Source organism: Girardinichthys multiradiatus, unplaced genomic scaffold, assembly GCF_021462225.1.
Source record: "Girardinichthys multiradiatus isolate DD_20200921_A unplaced genomic scaffold, DD_fGirMul_XY1 scaffold_30, whole genome shotgun sequence".
Classification (NCBI taxonomy): Eukaryota; Metazoa; Chordata; class Actinopteri; order Cyprinodontiformes; family Goodeidae; genus Girardinichthys; species Girardinichthys multiradiatus.
In genome coordinates this window covers 111,949-133,400 of record NW_025917683.1, presented here as the reverse complement: position 1 = coordinate 133,400, position 21,452 = coordinate 111,949, and the positions used below count along the sequence as shown (strand labels likewise).

The window sequence follows — 21,452 nt, the reverse complement described above, 5'->3', positions numbered from 1 at the left end:
TTCCAGTGTTCTCACCTTTGATAAAAGGTCAGTACAGTTTTCTATCTGCCACATCATTTTTGTCCCTGCTTTCAAATTCAAGGGATCCAGAGCACAAGACTTTGTAGCACCAAGGCATCATTAAGTTTGGAGCTGGTCCCCCTGGAGCCAAACTGACAGCAATTATTTCTCCAATAGTCCTGGAAAAAAAAAAACTAAAATGAAATCAGTTGTTGGAATGATAAAAAATAGGAAAAAGAATAAATACAGTAAATCTGTTGCATTATTGTCAATTTAACTGAAATCATAATAAACAACAGATGACATTTTGGCAAATACCTGAAATGACCTCTGTCCAAATCAGACAGGAAATACTTTGGTGCGCAGCCATGAAATCCCTTCAAGAAGAAGACCTCTCAATACCTGCAACCATTTCTAAAAGCACACAGAATATTTTCAGTAAAAACAACATTCATAATAGAATACATATTGCAGAACTATAGAGAAATTAATTTATGATTAATTTAGACTTACTGACAAATTTTATATATCTGTTTGTCTTCCAAAAATGCATTTTTACAATCTAAAATGTTGTCTAAATGTTAGTTGTTGTTCATCATGTTGTTGTTGTTTAAAACAACAACTGGTATGAATTAAAAAGAACGGGTTATGAATTAAAAAGGACAAAAAAGTACTTATTATTTTTGAACATACAATATGTTTCCTGCCCACTATATTAAAAGAGGTACAGGTCATACAAAAATAAATGTTTCCAAAGTTAACACATAGTCCTGCATTACCAGATGTGTTCCAGGCATCATTTGTACTTGATGTTGACGCCACTGGGGTACCTTCACCAGCACTGCTGTCATGATGAGAATATTAAAAATATATATTTTGTAAGAAAAAGTAGAAAAATAAAATAAAAAATAAAGAGCATGAAGATATTAAAAAAGACAAATTACCTCCTTTGAAATTTCAAAGTCGTCTCTTGAAGATCTGAGGTCAACACATGATTTTACACGGACAGCCAAGACTTGCAACTGCAAGGTAACACTGCAAACTTCCCATGATGCTTTGAAGTTCTAGAGCATCCAGAGGAAGAGGAGACATATCAGTTTTCTCCTGACGTGGAATTATGTAGATCATGTTTTTTCCTCCTACTGTCACAGTTTTCAAAAGGTTGCCATTGTCACCCTCAGTCTCTGGAGATATAAGGGAAGTTTTCGCTGCCCAGAACCTCCTACAAAATGAAATAAATAAGCAATATAATAGAAGAGTACAAATAAGTTCTGTAAATAACAACTTTACAGTTTTTTATACCTAGTCCCGTTAGTGGAAACCTGAATGATTCCTGTCTCAACGTTTCTAACAGACTGAATTTAAAAACCATTAATGTCATAAATGTAATGGCTCCATCTGCTGGTCAGAGTCACACACTGCAGCAGCTATATTTACTAAATGAAGACAAACTTCTGCTGAATGTTTCAAACTTTAATGCCGCCTTCTTCTCAGAACCAAAGCTCTGTAGGACAAACTGGGAACAAGGAAAACTGTTCTGGAATCAGACAAATCAAAAATAAAGTGGTTTTTACTAATCCTGGATGCTGCAGAAAACCTCCACTTTGTTATAAGCAAAAGAGTTCAACCCTTCTGCTAATAACTGATAGAACGCTCAAACCTCTCTGGAAATGAAAGCTGAACAATGTCAATAATTTCTAATACATGTCTGATAAACTGATGCTGCCCCTCCTACCTGTCTCTTTTATGGAGGACCGATCCTGGCATAATTAAAAATAATAAAAACATTTTTAGGGACAAAGCAGCAGACGGTCCAGTTTATGAAGCTCAGGGGTGAGAATCACCACCTTTTTACTGGAGCTAAAAACTCAGCCACCGTGGCTTGGAGGTACAATAACAACATTCTTTACAGTCAGTTTCTGTCCAGTTTCAATAACTCCCATCTTTCTAACTTTCATAAATATCCATCCAGTGATTAACATACTTCTTTTGGTTTTCCCTCTTTCTTTTTGCTTGTTTAGGACAATTCTGGAGAAGATGGGCCAACAGGGGAAGGTCAGCCCCTTGCAGGCCAAAAAAAAAGGTGGGACAATATGAAAAAGAAATATAAAGTATGTTCAGAAGTTCTCATGTCACACAAATAAAAAATATTTCTAAAAGTCTTATTGGTTTCTCTGTTTAGTCAACTCTTCTTTTATTCCATCTAACTTTAGGATTGTAAGTATCCAGGGTCAGGAGAGGGAGTCAGTGAAAAGCCCACTGCTGCTACTTGGACCTGGTTTGTCCTTATGGATGAGATGTTGGGACAGAGGTCTTCCACAACACCTCCTGTCCTAATTGCCTCCATCCCTGAGGACCCTCCAGGGCCAAGCGGAGCGGTGGGCAACCAGATGGAGAAGGAAGACAGTGAGCCAGCAGGAAGGGGTCAGAAAAGAAAGAGGGACAGAGATGATGGAGTTGATCAGGGAGGACATGAGGCTACAGAGAATAGACAGACTGTTTTCCAAAGAATGGCACCAAAATAAGATGCTACATAAGAAATATTAAGTTTTGTTCAGATTGTTTCTTAAAGTTTTAAGGTGTTCTAATAAATTTCAAAATAGTTTTTGTCACTAATGTTATTTCCATTTGATCTAACAATACATCAACTTCATTTAAAGTTATAAACAGAATTTATTATGAAAAATACAAACAGCATTTTAAACAGAATGGGGGAAGAAAACATTCAAACAGATCAAGATTACAAGACAAAAGGCATAAAATAAAAATATGTACAAATATTTACAATGGAGACAGCAGGATCAACCTGAGTGACCAGTTCCTGGAAAAACCTCTTCAACAGAACAAAGAGGCAGATGTCTTTCTGAACAGAAAGTCTCTGGAGATGTGGCTAAATCTTTCACAAGGTCAGAGACTTGGATGAGATGCTGCAACTGAGACCTGTGGTTAGTCTTTCTGGATGGTGAGCGAAGCATCACACAGGTGGTCTGCAGATGTTTGTGATTCTTCTTTCATCCATCAAGTTTAAAGGTCTGGCTGGACCACATCACTAAGATGTAATCAGAAATATGCAGAATTAGAAGATGCTGCTCACAAAATATGACAATTAGTTATACGCCTCAAACATTAATCACATCTATGATATACTTGCCTGCACACAGTAGTCATGTTCTGGTGGTGTGTATATATATATATATAGCAAGAAGGTCCTGGGTTCGATTCCCGGCCTGGGGTCTTTCTGCTTGTACAGAATGTCCTTCCTGCTCATCTTATTCCATAGTGGGTCATGGGGTTGCTGGTGCCTATCTCCAGCAGTCCACGGACGGGAGGCGGGGCACAGCCTGAACAGGTCACCAGTCCATCGCAGTTGGTAGCACTGTTACCTTGCAGCAAGAAGGTCTTGGGTTCAACTCCTGGCCTGAGGGTCTTTCTGCATGGAGTTTGCATGTTCTCCCCGTGCATGCGTGGGTTCTCACCGGGTACTCTGGCTTCCTCCCACAGCCTGTTAGGTTAATTGGTCTCTCTAAATTGCCCTTAGGTGTATGAATAAGTGTGCATGGTTGTTTGCAACCTGTCCAGGGTGACCCCGCCTCTCGCCCATAGACTGCTGGAGATAGACACCAGCTCCCCCGCGACCCACTATGGAAGAAGCGGTAGAAAATGACTGACTGACTATATATATATCTATATATATATGGATATAGATATATTGATATATATATAAAATATGTCGCAATTCATTAGGCATAAAATTGCTATCTAGTTGTTTATTGGTTAGAAGCTTTAAGGTAAATCAAACCTCTTTTTTACCTGAACATGATTATCTCTCAGCCGGAGATAAAGTTCTGCGACGATGATCCAACTGCTGGTGTTCCTCAAACATTAAAAATAAAACCACCAGAAGTTCGGCTCCATTCTACTTTAATAAGTTCTCCTCGCAGCTGTGGTTGCTAGGCGACACCTGTCACGCTGAGGTGAGGGAAGGAACAGCTGGTAAAGGCTAGACCGTCCCAATTCACAGCAGCTCACTTCCGGCCTCTGTGGTCAAAGCGGTCAACGAAGGACCCAGTCCACGTAGACCGGGTCCTTCTAAGGATGCAGCTCCTGAATTGGGACACACCCTCGTCCTTCCTGTTTATTGACCAATAGGAGAGGAGCTGGGGAGAAGAAGGCAGCCCTCCTCATTTGCATAATGAAGGAGAAACGCATATGTTAAAGGAAAAAGAGGAGACGAGGAAATGTAAAAAGAACAAAGGCATGTTTAAGGAAAAGAAAAAACAAAATATATACAATATATACATATATTTCTGCTTTTATTTTAGATTATGTCAGGATCGGTCCTCCATACTCTTCAGGCTCCACCTCCATCTCAGGTGAAGTTCTGACTTGTTCCAGGAAGCTGCTCTGCTGCCTCAGAGTCTGTTTTCTTCAAGTCTTCTTCTGTTCTCTGTCTTGCTTAAAGAAACCGTAAGTTTACTTTGTTTCATAGTTAAAGTTGATTTGAACTTTAATAATTTAACAGTGTGTTTCTGCTCTCTGGTGTTTGGAGAACATGTTCTCCTCTTATTTCAGAACCACGTTTTAGTTTTACTGTATATGAAGGAACATCTACAGGATTATTAGATTATTGTCTGAAACAGTCAACATGATGAGCAGCTGATGTTTGTTTTTCACTAAACTAACAGCTTCCTTTTCAGGTCATTAAATCAAACGTTTTACCTTTTTTAAGTCAGCAGAACAGCTGCTTCCTGTGAATCCTTTCAAAATAAGATGATATCAACGTTGTTATAATGTTTCATGCTATCAAATGAAGTGAAGCTTTAAGGGAACATATAATCCATCTGTATAGTTTGATGACTGAGAAATCCAGCAGGTCCAGATGTTCAGAGTTTGTTCTGCTTCATTTTGTGGAGCTGCAGCAGAAGAAGTTTGACTGATCAATATCTTCACATCATGCAGTGTTTCAGTCTGCAGCTCCTTCACTTTACAGTCAAACTGCAATAATTTCATTCATTGAAACAATCTTTTCATCTCTAACAAACATCCAACAATCTGTTATTTCTATTATTAATGTTAAATATGGTTTAGTGTCACAATCTTTGTTTCTGGAATAGAGGAACAACAACTACCTAGACTGTTCATTTGTAGCTACAGGTGTGTGTCAGTGAATGAAAATGTATCTTCATCATGTGTGTTCTTGGCTGCAGCTCCATGTGTGTGAGCTGATGTGAACTGAGCAGCATGGATCAGTGTGAGGACAGAGAGGACAGAGTCCCTCCCTCTAAAACCACTCTGTGTGGAGAACATGAGGACCAGAGCAAAGTTCAGAGGTCAGATCACCATCTCTAACTGTCCAGGACTCTTCTCCATGTCAGACTCAGCTCTCACATCACCAAACCATCTTTATTCACAGGAAACGATCAAAACCAGAACCTGGACCTGAACCTGAACCTGAACCCAGCTATGTCTCCTTTGCGAGAAAAAGGTCAAAGGGTGACATTAATTTTAAATCAGCCCAACGTTCAGCTGCAAACAGGTGAGCTGTTTCTAAATGTTCAAACTAATTAGTTGAAACTAACTTCAGTCCAACATATTAATGAGAAAACAACTCTTTCTCACACATGTCTGTGTTCACATGTGAAGCAGTGTGTGATGGATGCTAAATCATGGAAATAATCAAACCATTGTATTATTGTGATGATATGAAATGATCTTGTTAGATGATATTGGAGCTAAAATCAGTTGTTCTTCCATCCAGTTGAATCATTCTGTATCACCTTGTGTCACATTAGTTCATCAGAGTTGGTGCTTCTGCAGAGCTTAAGGTGACTGCACATGTAGGCAAGTCATGATGCTGATTCAAGGATTAGATGTCAACTAAATAATCCAAATTAAATCTGATGGAAAACATGATCTCTCACTGTTATCTGCAAACATCAGTGAAATCAACAGCTTCTAAAGTACATTTGTGTTCATTCAAAATGATCATCAGTCTTATTATCAGCAAACTGCTCCACAGTCTCCTTCAGCAGCCACTAAATGTCATCAACAATACAAGATCATCTACGTGCTGCTGTGATGAAGTCTGATGATGAGAACAAGATCAATGTTTTACAAGACATTTAGTGTGGATTACTTGATTTATGAAAGGTCCTTGAATGCACCACCATGGCCTGTATGACCATAAAAAGCTTTCCAGAAGCTCAGAAATGATGAGCTGAGAATAAAGCTGCTGCTCTAAAGGGGTTCCATCATCAGTTTAAGACTAGAACAAGTAAAACAAACGATAAGAAGTTAAATGAACTTGTTTCTCCATCAGAAGTTCTGACTCTGATCCAAAGGAAGAAAGTTTGTCAGGATAGAAGATCAGAACACATCAAACACTGTTCTACAGAAAAACTTTCTGATTATTGTTCAGTTCCTGCTACCAAACCAAAATATCATCCCTTATTAATGATCATCAGTGCTTATTATTAATCCATCATTAATATACGGTTTACAGTGAAACCAGGAATATTTGGATCCTCTTCAAACAAGAGCCACTGTGAGACACTTTAGAGTTCTGAGCTTCAGGGTTTAACTTTAAATACATTATTAGACTAAGTTTGAATTCAGTGTTTTTCCTTCAGGATCCAACAGACTCTCAAACCAGAACCAGAACCAAGCTGTGTTTCCTTAAAGAGCGATAATTCAAAGGGTCTTGGTATTACTTTTAAATCAGATCAACCTTCTGCTACAAAGAGGTGAGCTCTGTCTAAATGTTTTAACTGTATGAAACTGAACTGATTCAGTTTGAAATGTTTTGATTCCACATTTTTCCACATTTTTATTCCTATTTATGAAACTGTTTGTTTTTGCTGGAAGCTTTTCTACAAATTCAGTCTCCAGTGAGTTCAGGGTAAACATTGTTGGAGGTGTTTCCAAGTGTCTGTAGTTCACCTGTTGGTCCAGCAGGGGTCAGGCTGATTCCAGCTGAAGACATAATTCAGGTTCACCATTTTAAAGAAATAATCAATGACAAAATAAGTGTGTTCCCAGTTCAGACTCTAGTGGATTGTTTTGTTCCTGAATTTGTGCTTCTGATGTTTTTTCTCCCTCAGTTTTAATTCATATGTTGAATCAGACGACTTTTAAAGAGAAGAACTAAAGGAGGGCAGATAATACAAGATAAATGACCAAATTAACAACCAACCCTTTTCATCTAATCATATTTAACTCGTAGGTTTAAGTGTGAGACGTAAATAAATAGAAATGCACAAATGTTTAAGGCAAGTTTGTTACTGCTGGTCAAGATATGGAGCAAAAACAAAATAAATCACCTGTAGAAATACCTGAACTTTACTGAATAAGGTCCAGTTTTCTTTTAAATTACTTTATTTTTGCTTGAATCTAAAATCTCAAACTAAAACTGGGGTTTCTTTCATAAAAATTAATAATATTTTCATTTAAAGTAAAGAAATGACTTGTTGCAGCCACCTTCTTCCCACACAGCAACATTATTTCTGGACATGAATCCTCCTGTTAGCTCTCTGCAGATGTTGGATGATGTTCATCATGAAGCACACAGATTCATCTCAGGATGTAAACCTCTTTCCTACCTTTGGACTTTGTTCTGTCTGATTAACTTGCCTTCATTGTTCTCACACAGACTGTTGCACTGGAATATTTTCATTTCCAGATCAGTTCTTGGCTTAATAACTGTGTCTCCAGCTTCCTGTCAGTCATTGAAACAGAGCAGCTGCAGCCTCTGATCACAGACTTGTATTAGATTTACTGTTCCTTCAGTAGGATTAGGGTTAGGGATGCTAAAGGTTGGAAAAACTCATTTTCTAACAAACTACAACAGGAGCTGGAGCTGTGCAGCTTAATGTAACTGAAGGATTTTAAACACATTTTAAGGACAATAGAAAAATCAGTGAATGACTGTTCCTGTTTTTGATGTTTTATTATTAGCTTCTGTTAATATTTGATATTTTTAGTTAAACTGTTCTATGCATTTTTAACCTTCATTCATACATTCATTCATTTATTCATCTTCATTCATTCATTCATCTTCTATCCCCATAGTGTGTCACGGGGGAGCTGGTTCTTATCTCCAGCTGTCTACGGGCGAGAGGCAGGGTACATCCTGGACAGGTCGCTAATCCATCGCAGGGCAAAAGTGGAACAAAAATGGTTACATTTAATTATTTCTTTTCCTATTTAAAACATAAATTCTGCTAAGCCTCTTCAGACCTGAAATAGATATGAAGTCTATTTATTTATATTTTCATGTCTTTTTCCATGTTTTGTTCTGAAAACTTCTGATTTATTTGAAAGGTAAAACAGACACAAATAATCAAACTCACACTTATTTACACCTAAGGGCAATTTAAAGAGACCAATTAACCTAACAATCATGTTTTGTGGACTGTGGGACAAAGCTGGAGTACGTGGTGAAAACATGCAAACTCAATGCAGAAAGACCACCAGCCAGGAGTTGAACCCAGGACCTTCTTGCTGCAAGGCAACAGTGCTACCAACTGTACCATCATGCAACCCCTTCGTTAAACCTATTAAATCTATTTGAATTGTTATCATCATTATGATAATAATTCATATGTATAATCGTTTCCTGGTTCCTCCACAGAGTGGACCAGCAGAACTCAGAGGTTCCCAGTGGTCCGTCTGCCCAGCAGCATCAAACCCAGCTGGACTCCATATTTATGGTCTGTACATGTACAACAACTACTTCTCCATCGGTTCTGTTCACAGTCATCTCCATGCTGCACTTTGTAGACCAGAGGACTGTCAGTCTGTCCAACATGGACCTGATGTTTGGCTCCATGATCTCAGTCTGATGTGTCCTTCATGAATTGTTCTGTTCCAGCTGCTGGAGGACAACATTGTTACTTTTGTGAAGAATGAGCTGAAGAAGATCCAGAAGGTTGTGAGTCTAGATTACCCAGAAGGCTTAGAGAGTCAGTGGGAGGATGAGGAGGTGTTGGAAGGTGAAGATGAAGAGCAGAGGAGGAGCAGCAGAGAGGCTTTTGAGAAGATCACACTGAACTTCCTGAAGAAGATGAAGCAGGAGGAGCTGGCTGAACGTCTGCAGAGCAGTAAGAGGATTTCTCTACAGATTTAACCTGCAGGATAAATGCTGAATTTATTTCAGTCTCAAGAGCAGAAAAACAGATATTTAAATGCTCTATTTATTGCTAATAATAGTTTGTCTTCCTTCAGGGTTTCTTTCCTCAGTTGGTCAACATAAACTTAAATCTGGTCTGAAGAAGAGGTTCCAGTGTGTGTTTGAGGGGATCGCTAAAGCAGGAAGTCCAACCCTTCTGAACCAGATCTACACAGAGCTCTACATCACAGAGGGAGGGACTGGAGAGGTCAATGATGAACATGAGGTCAGACAGATTGAAACAGCATCCAGGAAACCACACAGACCAGAAACAACCATCAGACAAGAAGACATCTTTAAAGTCCCACCTGGAAGAGATCAACCAATCAGAACAGTGATGACAAAGGGAGTGGCTGGCATTGGGAAAACAGTCTTAACCCAGAAGTTCACTCTGGACTGGGCTGAAGACAAAGCCCTCCAGAACATCCAGTTCATATTTCCATTCACCTTCAGAGAGCTGAATGTTCTGAAAGAGAAAAAGTTCAGCTTGGTGGACCTTGTTCATCACTTCTTTACTGAAACCAAAGAAATCTGCAGCTTTGAACACTTCCAGGTTCTGTTCATCTTTGATGGTCTGGATGAGAGTCGACTTCCTCTGGACTTCCACAACAAGGAGATCCTGACTGATGTTACAGAGTCCACCTCAGTGGATGTTCTGCTGACAAACCTCATCAGAGGGAATCTGCTTCCCTCTGCTCTCCTCTGGATAACCACACGACCTGCAGCAGCCAATCAGATCCCTCCTGAGAGTGTTGGCATGGTGACAGAGGTCAGAGGCTTCACTGACCCACAGAAGGAGGAGTACTTCAGGAAGAGATTCATAGATGAGGAGCAGGCCAGCAGGATCATCTCCCACATGAAGACATCAAGAAGCCTCCACATCATGTGCCACATCCCAGTCTTCTGCTGGATCACTGCTACGGTTCTGGAGGATGTTTTGGAGACCAGAGAGGGAGGAGAGCTGCCCAACACCCTGACTGAGATGTTCATCCACTTCCTGGTGGTTCAGACCAAAGTGAAGAAGGTCAAGTATGATGGAGGATCTGAGACAGATCCACAATGGAGTCCAGAGAGCAGGAAGATGATTGAGTCTCTGGGAAAACTGGCTTTTGATCAGCTGCAGAAAGGAAACCTGATCTTCTATGAATCAGACCTGACAGAGTGTGGCATCGATATCAGAGCAGCCTCAGTGTACTCAGGAGTGTTCACACAGGTCTTTAGAGAGGAGAGAGGGCTGTACCAGGACAAGGTGTTCTGCTTCGTCCATCTGAGTGTTCAGGAGTTTCTGGCTGCTCTTCATGTCCAACGGACCTTCTTCAACTATGTAATTAACCTAAAGGAAGATCATGCAAACGTTTCTTCTTGGTTGAAATTATTATACGAGCCAAATCTAACAAGTTTCCATCAGAGAGCTGTGGACGAGGCCTTACAGAGTCCAAATGGACACCTGGACTTATTCCTCCGCTTCCTCTTGGGTCTTTCAGTGGAGACCAATCAGACTCTCCTGCAAGGTCTGCTCACAAAATCAGCAAGTAGGTCACAGACCAATGAGGGAACAGTTCAGTACATCAAGAAGAAGATCAATGAGAACCTGCCTGCAGAGAAAAGCATCAACCTGTTCCACTGTCTGAATGAACTGAATGATCGTTCTCTGGTCCAGAAGATCCAACAGTCTCTGAGTTCAGGAAGTCTCTCCACAGATAAACTGTCTCCTGCTCAATGGTCAGCTCTGGTCTTCATCTTACTGTCATCAGGAGAAGACCTGGATGTGTTTGACCTGGAGAAATACTCTGCTTCAGAGGAGGCTCTTCTCAGGCTGCTGCCAGTGGTCAAAGCTTCAAACAAAGTTCTGTAAGTTCTGACATAATTTGTGTTTTGACACCAGGAGCTAAAACCAGGAAAGAGTTACTATTATCCTGGATGTTCTGCTCAACAACTAAGGATTTATTAGAAATTAGAAATGTTAATGTTTGAATGTCAGTTCTCTCAAAATATGTTTAGTAAAAATAAACACTTATGTTGTTTTAGAAACTATTAAACATTTTTATTCCACTAGACCCGACTGACACAAAAATGGTTCTTCTCATAAAAGTGGATCAAAAATTGTTAAATTCAAAATAGACCTTAAAAAAGATAGAATAATATATTTATTTAATAGAACTTGTTTTTTTTCATATTTTCTCATGAAAATTCCTGATTTATTTCAAAGGGAAAAGACAAAATATTCAATATATTCCAGTGTTTCATATAATCAGCCCTTAAACTGAGATCAAAAACCAAAAAAAAACACAAATGGTCCAGTTTAGATTCAAATAACAGAATATTGCTGCTTTGTGCTGATTATTAATAATCAGATTTCTGGTTGCTGTTCTGTTGTCTTAATGTTCTTCCCTTTAGTAATAACTTTCTTTCTATTTCCATCATGATTTTTATTTTACTGCTCGTCCCACAGTGTTTGAAGGAGGTGTAAATATACATCAGAACCTGTGGTCCAATCTAGAATAGTGTTATGTGGAAACATAATTTAGTTTTCCACTATTTGCTGCAGGATATTTTCACTAAACCAACAACGGGTCGTGTTTGCAGCTCAATCTGTCACATTAAAACATCATTCAAAGTTTAAGTGGGTCACAGAACATAGAAATTTGTCTAAATCACATTTTGTACTGTTTCAGGGTTCTGTTTTCAGGGTTCTGACATGCATTTCTTGCTTTACAGTTATTCTTGCTTTAGAGTTATTATTTCATGAAGCAGTTTCATCTGTCTTGTTTAATACTATAAGATGTTTTTATTTAGTTTTATTCCATCAGAATTGTTCTTATTGATTTTGATCTCTGTCTCTTCAGATTGAAGAACTGTAACCTCTCAGAGAGAAGCTGTGAAGTTCTGGCCTCAGTTCTCAGCTCCCAGTCCTCTAACCTGAGAGAGATGGACCTGAGTAACAACAAGCTGCAGGATTATGGAGTGGAGCTGTTGTCTTCTGGACTGAAGAGTCCAAACTGCAAACTGGAAACTCTAAGGTCTGGTCATTTGTACTGTCTCACAGATGTTAGTACACCCCTCATATTTTTGTTAATACTTTATTATAGCGGGCTGCACAGTGGCGCAGTGGGTAGCGCTGTTGCCTTGCAGCAAGAAGGTTCTGGGTTCAATTCCCAGCCAGGGGTCTTTCTCCATGGAGTTTGCACGTTCTCCCCCTGTGCATGTGTGGGTTTGATCCCAGTACTCCAGCTTTCTCCCACAGTCCAAAGAGATGCCTCTTAGGTTAATTGGTCTCTCTAAATTGCCCTTGTGTGCTTGATTGTTTGTATGTCTAGCAGTGGTGTTGGCTAACAAAATAGGCTTATAGCTTGTTACTCCTTTAAAAAATTGACAGTGTCTTATGGCCGATCTGTGTTTAAAACCACCCTTTAAATAAAAATTGTCTTAACTTTAAAAACACAACACAGAACACATCATTAGCTGAGCAGCTAGTCTGCTAGCACTTAAATAGCAGAGTTTTTTCAACACAAACAAAAACCAAAGGTCATGAAACAAACATTATTTAGCTTATTTCATTCTAAACTAATCTTCTCTGCCCAAACACCACCTCTTACATGAACTGTGCTGAAGGTGTGGGAGAAGGAAAGGCTGACCAACAAATGTTCCTTAAATAAAATAATGGAAGGACAAATGGTTTCTCCCATCACCGACGCGGGGGATCTTTTATTCAGAACATCTCTGCATACATCTTCACATTACAGCATCGCAAAGCAACCCAAGTCCCTGACACGAATCAGGGCGTATATATACAAAAGTCATAACATTGCTGTGTATGTGAAAATCCAGACCGATCCTGCCTGTCATTACAATTTACGCAGACACATTTTGGCTTCAAACACTAGGTCCTAACAGTTCTTATGGGAAACACAAAACAGGACACCATCTGCAAGGTTTCACTCTGGCCTAGTGCCCTTTCCTGAATAAGCCTTTTAATCTTTAAGTTTTCTTATCAGGTAGGATTCTTGGCTGGAAACTCCAGACTGCCTGTCTCCAAGTACTAAGCAGTTTATACTGAATTAACGTTCACATATGGTAGGACAATGATAACACTTTTAATCTACCAAACAAAGCTTCTATGCTTTGTTGTCCTGGGCGAGTTGAGGGAAGCATCCACGTGTGGCTGAAACAGGGCTAGCTTTGTGGATAACCTCCGTACCTATGGTGTGGCGGCTGCTTAGCTGGCCCGGCCGAACTGCATGCAGGAAGGCGTGCAGTGCTGCAGTCCTGTTGTCCTCCTTCAATTAGGAGGAAACGCTTCAATTAGGGGCAGCACACAGGCTGCTTGTGTAGGCCTCAGAAGAAAAGTCAAGCTTGTCTTAATTACCCCCTTTTTGCGAATGAATGCTGGATACCCAAACAGCCATTCATTATGGTACTTAACTTTGTGCATACGATCGGAGTGGTTGTAGATACTCTTGGATCCAAGGATTCTTCAAAGTAGGAACCTTACTCACCTGCGAGTTTCAAAGCCTTCATCTGACATGCGATGTCTATCCTGTATGACCTCGGTTGAGAATCGCGTAGATAGAGGCTGCCATGTTGGAACACGAAGTTTTTGCTCTGCTCAGGTTACTGGGATTTATTTTGAAAATTTCAAAAAGAGTTTAATCTAGCCTTTAAATATTGTAATCCATGGCTGGAGTCCCAACAGTACAGATGAAACCTTGCTGTAGAGAGTGCAGCAAGCAACCTGGCCTGCCTACTCTGTTCAACACAGATACTGACTTAAAGTTACACCGGCCCTTGTGACCTATGAGCCCAACTGACCTAACAAGAATTCTCCAGGGTTTCCTGATTAGCCACTCCAGACCTTAAAAACATCTACATACCATGATGAACCCACCACTGTGCTTCAAAGTTAGGATGGTGTTGTTGGGCTTGCAGTTGTTTGATCAGATCCAGTAAATGTGGAACCTTCAGGAATCTGGAAGTTGTATCCAAGGTTGAAACAGATTAATGAAGGTCCAGAATTCACTTCCTGAAATCTCGGCTGATTTCTTTCATTTTTTTTATGAAGTCATAGAAGGAAGCAGTGTGTTTGAGAGGTTTTAATTACATCCACAGATGCGCCTCCATTTAAATCTAATGTTGAGATTAACCTATCAGAAGCTCACAAAGCCATGACATCATCATCATCTGGGATTTTGCTCATTTGTTTCTAGGTATATTAATCCTAGTGTATGTAAACGTCTGACTTCTGAGAAACTAGTAAAACATTCACAGTTTATCTCACATACATTGTGTTGTTCTGACCCGGTTCAGAGGCCACAACAAAAAGGGAGACCCACCATGTAGAAGAGTTTTTAATAGAAATGTATTCAACACAAACTGAGGTTAAAATCAAAGTTTCAAAGATGAAGTGTGAAAGTCAGTGAAATCAGTGGTGTATGTGAGCATGAGTGGAGGATGTATGTGTCAGTGTTGTAATTTGCAGCACAATAATCTACTAAACAGGAGGCAGCAGCATACCTGTGGAGGAGGGTGGAGACTAGTTAGCTGGCAGTCAGGGTTTAAAACTAAGGACCTTACCAGGTCCTCAAGTGTCCCCTATCAGTAATCAGTGCTGGATATGAAAGATAAATGCCCAACCCAACCACAAGGGTCCTGCAGGGTCGTAACATTGGATCATAAATACCGACCCAATATAGGGTTTCTATTTTTATCTGAGCAAACTTTGATCATCCTGACTGTTCGGGGATTGAGACAAAGTTTTTATGTCCAAATAGCATCTGTTTGTTCTTCTTCTGACTTGTTTAATTTTGTCTCTCAGACTTAGATCCTGTAACCTCTCAGGAAGAACTTGTGAAGTTCTGTCATCAGTTCTTAGCTCCCAGGCCTGCTGTCTGAGAGAGGTTGACCTGCAGAACAACAACCTACAAGATTCAGGGGAGAAGTTGCCGTCTGGTTCAGACTGTACACTGGAAATATTCAGGTGAAGATTCATCAAACTGGTTCTTCTGGGTTTTAATGAGGAACAGTATTCTCTGTTTCACAAATTAAAATGGTTTAAATGCTAAGTTTTCTGGTAAATTCTTCTGAGTCGTAAGTTTCTCAGCTGGAACAGACAGCAGTTAGTTCATCATCTGTTTCATCGTCTTATTTAGAATCATGTGGGACCAAGATCAAACGTCGTCCTGGTCCCTCTGACCGGGCTCTGGTTATAAGTTTTAGGTCAGAACCGGACCCAGTGAAAAAACACACCATCATCCAGTTCCCAGTGGATGATGTTTGCTGGTTCCCCAGTTTCTGGACATCAAACTGGAGCATCTGTGTCCAGAGTAAAGTTACAGCACAACGTCAGAGATTTTAACCTTGTCTGCTTCTCTGTGAGACATGGAGAACCAAGTGGTTCTGGACCTCACCATGATATGGTCCAATTGTTTTACCCTGCACTGGTTGGACAGAACAACAAGGGCAGGAACATCACCAGGTGGTGGAGTGTGTCTCATATCTAATAACAGATGGTTTGATGGTGTGATCATCGGAACTTTCCCATTCTGATTTAGCACATCTGGAGCATCTGTCCATCAGGTTACCTGCTCTGACCGTCCTTCTGGATCAGAACGTTTCCATCAGTAACTAACACAGCTGTCTATATTCCACCTCAGGCAGATAAAGATCTAGCTTTGACTGCAGTACATGATGAGCTCAGTGAAGATCAGAACAGTCACCTGGATGCTGCTCCTATCATAGCAGAGGACTTTAATAGTTCAAGTCTCAGACAGGTCAGGACTCTTTGATGAAGATCTTTGAGCAGATGAATCTGCTGCAGCTCATCTTGTCCAGGAAGCAGAGCTGATAGATGCTGAAGAACCTGCTTGATTGTCTCTCATATCATCAATGAGCTTCAGTCTCAGTGTGGATGTTGGACTAAATAAACCTTGATGATGTGAGTGTTCTTCAAACTGGAGATGAAGAACCAGACTGGATGGTGTCCTCCTGCCTGATTCAAAAAGATGAAATGAAAAGAATGAGTTCAAACTGGGCTGAAACATGACAACTACAGGACAGAACTTTAGAGACGGTCCATTCAAATGGATGAGTCCAAATGTTGGACAGTTGTATTCTGAGTGAAGAAGAACCGAGCCATGTAATGTCTGCTGTGGCAGAACCTTCAGTAATGAGACAGGAACAGCCAGCTTGGTTGATTTGGACTCTTTAATGTAAAAAGTAGGAAATGAAGAGAATTGGGTCCAGAGGCCCGGCTGACTGCAGCTTGGCTGACCCAGACATGAGCCAAGGTTCCTCAGTCATGAGCAGCTTTATACAGCATAGTTCATTGTTAGCAACTGACAGACAGTACAGGCTGCGTCATGTTGTCTTGGTTGATTCTGCTCTATCAGTCTGGTTCCTCCCACAATGGACCAGACAACGTATGCAGCAGGTCACAGAGTCCAAATGACCCAGAACCAGTTCTTCCAGCAGCACGTCAGAGTGGAATCTGATCTGATCTATTACAATGTCCATGTTTGCTGCTGAAAGAGACTGATGGTCTGACCCTCCTCCTCCTTTCAGGAAGCCTGCTGGAGTCCGATGGTTGAAACCAGGTCTGAGGAAGTGTAAGTGTGTTTTTCATTTGATTCATGACAACAAAGCAGCTCACATTCAACCATCTTCAAACTGTCCATCACTCATTCAGGAGTCATCATCAAAGTGTCAATAAATGATCAATAACTGCAGCTGGATTGTGTTTGTTCTCTCCATCAGATTCCTGTCAGCTCACAATCGACACAAACACAGTGAACAGAAAACTCCAACTGTCTGAAGACAACAGGAAGGTGACACATGTGAAGGAGCTTCAGTCATATCCTGATCATCCAGACAGATTTGATGGCTGGCCTCAGCTGCTGTGTAGTGATGGTGTAACTGGTCGCTGTTACTGGGAGGTTGAGTGGAGAGGAGGAGTTTTTATATCAGTGAGTTACAGAAGAATCAGGAGGAAAGGAGACAGTTATGACTGTTGGTTAGGATGTAATGATCTGTCCTGGTGTCTGAGCTGCTCTGATGGTGGTTACTCTGTCTGGCACAGTGGCACAGTTACATCCTCCTCCTCCTCCTCCTCCTCCGTCTCTAACAGAGTAGCAGTATATGTGGACTGTCCTGCTGGTATTTTGTCCTTCTACAGAGTCTCCTCTGACTCACTGATCCACCTCCACACCTTCAACACCACATTCACTGAACCTCTTTATCCTGGATTCAGGATCTGTTCTGGTTCCTCAGTGTTTCTGTGTTGAGTCAAAAAAAACACTTGCACTGTTGAACAGATAGTTCAGTCTCTACATGTCTGTCTCTTTCTGAAACTCTTGGAAAAGATTCTTTGTAAACTTCATCCTCTTCCAGTCCTTTAATGATGGAAGTTGGGATTATTCCAGGATCCAAAGGTTTGGTTCTGTTTCCAGTCAAAGCTTCATTTAGGGTTTTTCCACCAATGTGCTTTCAGTGCTATTCCAAGGTTGCTGCTGAGTTGGTTATTTACTGGTTTTTTACGTCTCCTCCAGTAAATGTTTGATCTAGACTCTTAATATCACCATCAGAAGAAGTTTTAACATTTCTATCCTCAATCTTTTCTGTCATGTTAAACCAGTGATGGACTCAGCCAGTTTCAGTCTCCTGCAAATACTCATTTGGCCTTTAGTCCCAAGAGAGGAGGACGGGGTGTCTGTCCCAGCAGTCATTAATGGACTACAGGCTGAGGACACACTGGATAGGTCACCAGTCCATCACAGAGTCGGTTGGATTTACCTCACCAACGTCTAGGTTCTGATTGGGTCAACTGGACCAACTTTATAAAATGATGTCAAGTTTGTTGTTCAGGTTCTATTTCTTCAAGTCCTGCCGAACCTGGATCAGCAGAAACCAGTCCCACTGCAGTGGGTAGGGGAGGCTGTCTTCCAGCAGGAATTGTTAGAATAAATAAATGGAAGAAAAGCTCAAAACATGAAGATAACATTGTTTCTCCAGGTTCTTCTGGCAGCAGATTAACATCTGACTTTTAAAGGTAAAGGACAGGAAGACAGAGGAACCATTTTCTGGGTCTCTTTGGGTTCCTGTTCTGGTTTATTGTTGAGAAACACGCCTGCCGTCCAGATCTATTTCCAACTGATGCTTGGACCATCCTGAAGAAACTAGAGAGAATACCATCCTGTTAGTGGATCACAAGAGAGACGATGATTGTCATCTGGAGTGATTTCAAAGTACATCATTCCACCCTGTTGGTGGAGGCTGCCTGGCCCCGCCCTGTAAAAGGAAGTGGAAGCCTTCACTTCCTGTTTGACAGTCTGACCTTTCACCTGAGCTGGTTTGGATGGAGGAAGCACATGGAGCCAACATTTGGGTAACTGCACTTTGATATCAATCAGTCACTTTAAATCTGTAACTGTATTAATGTGACTGTGAATGTGGAGTTCAGATGGTGAGTGAAGAGGAGAAGGTTTAGATGTGAGGAGACCTGAAACTGCTGCTTTGGTTCTCCAACTTCTGGATGAGCTCAATGAGATTGATTTAAATGTTGGATTCAAATGAAAGTTTGTTGCATTGAAACACTAACTGAGGTCATTTAGATCCAAGGTTCTTCTAGCTCAGCTTTGGAGTTTGATCTGTTTGCTGAAGAACGTCCACACCATGTTGGTGTTAGCATGTGGAGGAGAACATGCTAACTGGTTTGAACTGCTTGAAGATGTTTTACTGTGTTCAGCTGTGATGTTGAGTTTCTGAAGGTTGGTTGAACTTCTTTCAGCAGTTTAGCTGAATTTAGCTTGTTGTTCTCTAGATGCTGATGCTGAGATGTTTTGTAAGTTGCTGCTGAAACTCAGATCAGATGTTGTTGTTGAACCAATCTGGATGATCTGTTTTAGAGTTTCCATGTAAGAAAATTAGATATGAATCCAGCTTTGAAGGCATTTGGATTGAGAAGATCCAGAAGATGAAGAAAGAAAGTAGCAGCAGGTCCTACTCAGGTCCAAAGTTTTTCCTGTTGTTCTCCCAGTAGAACTCCACATTCCCAGAGTTTGATCCAGTTTCAGGATTAAAGTCACTGGTATCAAAGTTTAGTTTAGCCAAAAGCAATCAAGTCCAAGCAGTGAAGGTGTGTCAGTGCAGAAGATCCAGAGTGTGTAATAAAATATTGATCCTGTGTTTTTTTAGAAGCTCATAACCTCCTCCATTTACCTCCTGAGAAGCCAGGGAGGGACACGGCCCCCTCACCCACTCTCTGCAGCACGACTAGCTCTTCTCTCCAGTTCGTAGCTCAGGCAGGACTTTGACCCAGGAACTCCACCATTAGCATCTTCTGGTCAAAGACAGTTCCTCCACACCATCTGGCCTGCTCCCCTCTCATCTCTCTTCTCTTAGTACTTTTCAGCTTCTCACTTTGAACCCTGAACTCCTAAAATACCGACTCTGAGATTCTTCTCAACAAATCTGCTCCTAAATGGTTCCTGATAAGAAGATGAACCCAGACTTTCTAGAATCTCCACCCTACAGTCTATCATGTTGAGCTACTGGTTCACACTGGTTAAACTCTTTGAAATGTTGTTCAAAGTTACCTCAAATTGATTAGTTTTGGTTTTTAAAAACATCGACCTTCTCCGTCTGGATCCCATGACCTCCATGTGGCTGACCTCTGAGGAAACACCGTGAGCTATCCAACCAGACACTTTGTTATTGTATCCTAAAGCCTTTCAGTCATGACCTCTGACCTATTGGCTCAATCTGATGGATGGATCTGACAGCAGCTGGTTTATCAACTAATGTGAATTTTTTTGTCAACTTTACTAACTAATGTCAAGTTGAGTTCCATTGATAAAATAATAGAAAAATGTCTAAAGCTGTTGAACTATTTCAACATCATTCATGCTAAAGATGTATTAATATAAGCTCTTTGGTCAATTGAGGACTTGAACTAGGACACTAGGAGGTCTCAGTACTTTAGTCTATCACACTGAGCTGTCAGCTCCTTCAGGTTTGCTGTCTTTTTTTGGACTTTTATCTTTTTATTTCCACAGTTGGACTGAAGTTAATGTCACCACAGACTTTGATCTTTGCTGTCTGAGCTTTATTCCCTCCCTTCCTCCCCTTCTATTATGTTCTCACACATTGAAATCATGCTGGGGTTTGGTTATCTGCTGGCTTTCAGCTCAACAGTGTTTGGCTCCAGCTGGAAGACATGGTTGAACTTTCTGAAGGTAAATGTGAATTTGTATCCAGTAACAGATCATTTCTATATCCGCCGGCCAAGGAATCATTTTATGTGTGTTTACTGTAACCTTCTGTTTTTATTTGCTTTTATTCATGCTGTCGTTTTTTACAGCTCTTACTTTTAGAGCAGTGGGTGGAAATTTGTTGCTGTTGTGTTATTTGACTTGTTTTATTTTTAGTCTAAATATTTGAATAAAAACACATCATGAAAAATGAACATGACACACTGAGTTCTTTCCTTCAGCATTTCATCTTGTTTTAGTCGTGTTAAATGTGTTTTTCAGTGTTTGGTTTCTTTATCCTCCAATGTTTAATAAAATGAGTTGAGTCATTAAGCTGGACGTTGCTTCTCAAAACTATTTGAAGGAAAACAAGGAAATAAAAACAGACTGACATTTGTTTTTTCAAAGATTTTACAAAGTAGTCAAATAACACTGAATGCAGTTATTTCATCTTTAAGTTTGAAGCAGAACCTGTGGAAGTATCTGTGCTCCCTCTAGAGGACAGATTAGTTGTGGCAGAAGGTAACTGAGTTGGGACGCTGCATAGATATGATCATTCTTGATCAGTGTCTCCATGAATCAGATGTTTTCTGTGTTTCATACCCTGTCTGACCTTCCTCCAGTTTGCTGCGTTTAAACCCTGACACAGTTGGTTTTAGATGAAGTCCATACAGTTCATACAAACCAACACCTTGATCTACCAGATGATACATGAAACATGGTTCAAACTTTCCACTCTGAGATCATCATTTCCAACAGTTTATCAGCAATGTTCCTCTCAGATGACCAGATGAAGAACAAAAGCCAACATTTCTTTATCTCCGTTCAGAGAGAAAACCTTTGATTGAGAACATCTGGTCAGTTTGACACAGTTACAGGTTTAAAGTTATTGGAATCAAAGTCAAGCTCACAAAGTGAGATAAATTCCCAGCAGTCAAAATGTCTCAGTACAGAACATCCCGTTTGTTGGTGTCTGCAGCCTTCATACAGTGCAATAAAAATCCTTTATCTGTCTTTAATGTCTGACACTATTTGGGTCTTCAGTC

The 21,452-nt window shown here is 40.5% G+C and overlaps 1 protein-coding gene and 2 long non-coding RNA genes across 5 annotated transcripts; 2 read left to right on the top strand and 1 right to left on the bottom strand.

The window, feature by feature from the left end:
• Nucleotides 1–45: 45 nt before the first annotated feature.
• LOC124865158 lies at nucleotides 46–1,208 on the bottom strand. The gene is made up of 4 exons (XR_007037476.1): nucleotides 945–1,208; nucleotides 780–844; nucleotides 319–414; nucleotides 46–179 (listed from the first exon to the last, which is right to left on the bottom strand). It is a non-coding gene; the product is annotated as an uncharacterized LOC124865158 (long non-coding RNA).
• A 3,134-nt stretch (nucleotides 1,209–4,342) lies between these two features.
• On the top strand, nucleotides 4,343–18,405 carry LOC124865163 (protein NLRC3-like). 3 transcript variants are annotated; one of them, XM_047360127.1, is made up of 11 exons: nucleotides 4,343–4,467; nucleotides 5,208–5,330; nucleotides 5,414–5,536; nucleotides 6,630–6,743; nucleotides 8,630–8,708; nucleotides 8,870–9,098; nucleotides 9,223–11,017; nucleotides 12,013–12,186; nucleotides 14,979–15,140; nucleotides 16,724–16,767; nucleotides 16,916–18,405. In XM_047360127.1, the coding sequence occupies exons 2-11, from the start codon at nucleotides 5,242–5,244 to the stop codon at nucleotides 17,440–17,442; spliced, it is 3,336 nt and encodes a 1,111-aa protein (XP_047216083.1). In that variant the 5' UTR covers nucleotides 4,343–4,467; nucleotides 5,208–5,241; the 3' UTR covers nucleotides 17,443–18,405. The 3 variants fall into 3 exon arrangements, with proteins under 3 accessions (XP_047216083.1, XP_047216085.1, XP_047216084.1); XM_047360129.1 differs by lacking the exon at nucleotides 6,630–6,743; XM_047360128.1 differs by lacking the exon at nucleotides 4,343–4,467 and having other exon boundaries at nucleotides 5,081–5,330.
• Nucleotides 18,406–20,621, top strand: LOC124865165. Its single transcript, XR_007037482.1, has 2 exons — nucleotides 18,406–18,542; nucleotides 19,352–20,621. It is a non-coding gene; the product is annotated as an uncharacterized LOC124865165 (long non-coding RNA).
• Nucleotides 20,622–21,452: the final 831 nt, after the last annotated feature.

Coding starts and splice junctions, on each gene's coding strand:
- LOC124865163 (XM_047360127.1), top strand. CDS start 5,242: ATGGATCAGTGTGAGGACAGAGAGGACAGAGTCCCTCCCTCTAAAACC. Junction 9,099..9,222: donor GGCTGAACGTCTGCAGAGCA/GTAAGAGGATTT, acceptor GTCTTCCTTCAG/GGTTTCTTTCCTCAGTTGGT. Junction 15,141..16,723: donor TGTACACTGGAAATATTCAG/GTGAAGATTCAT, acceptor TCCTCCTTTCAG/GAAGCCTGCTGGAGTCCGAT.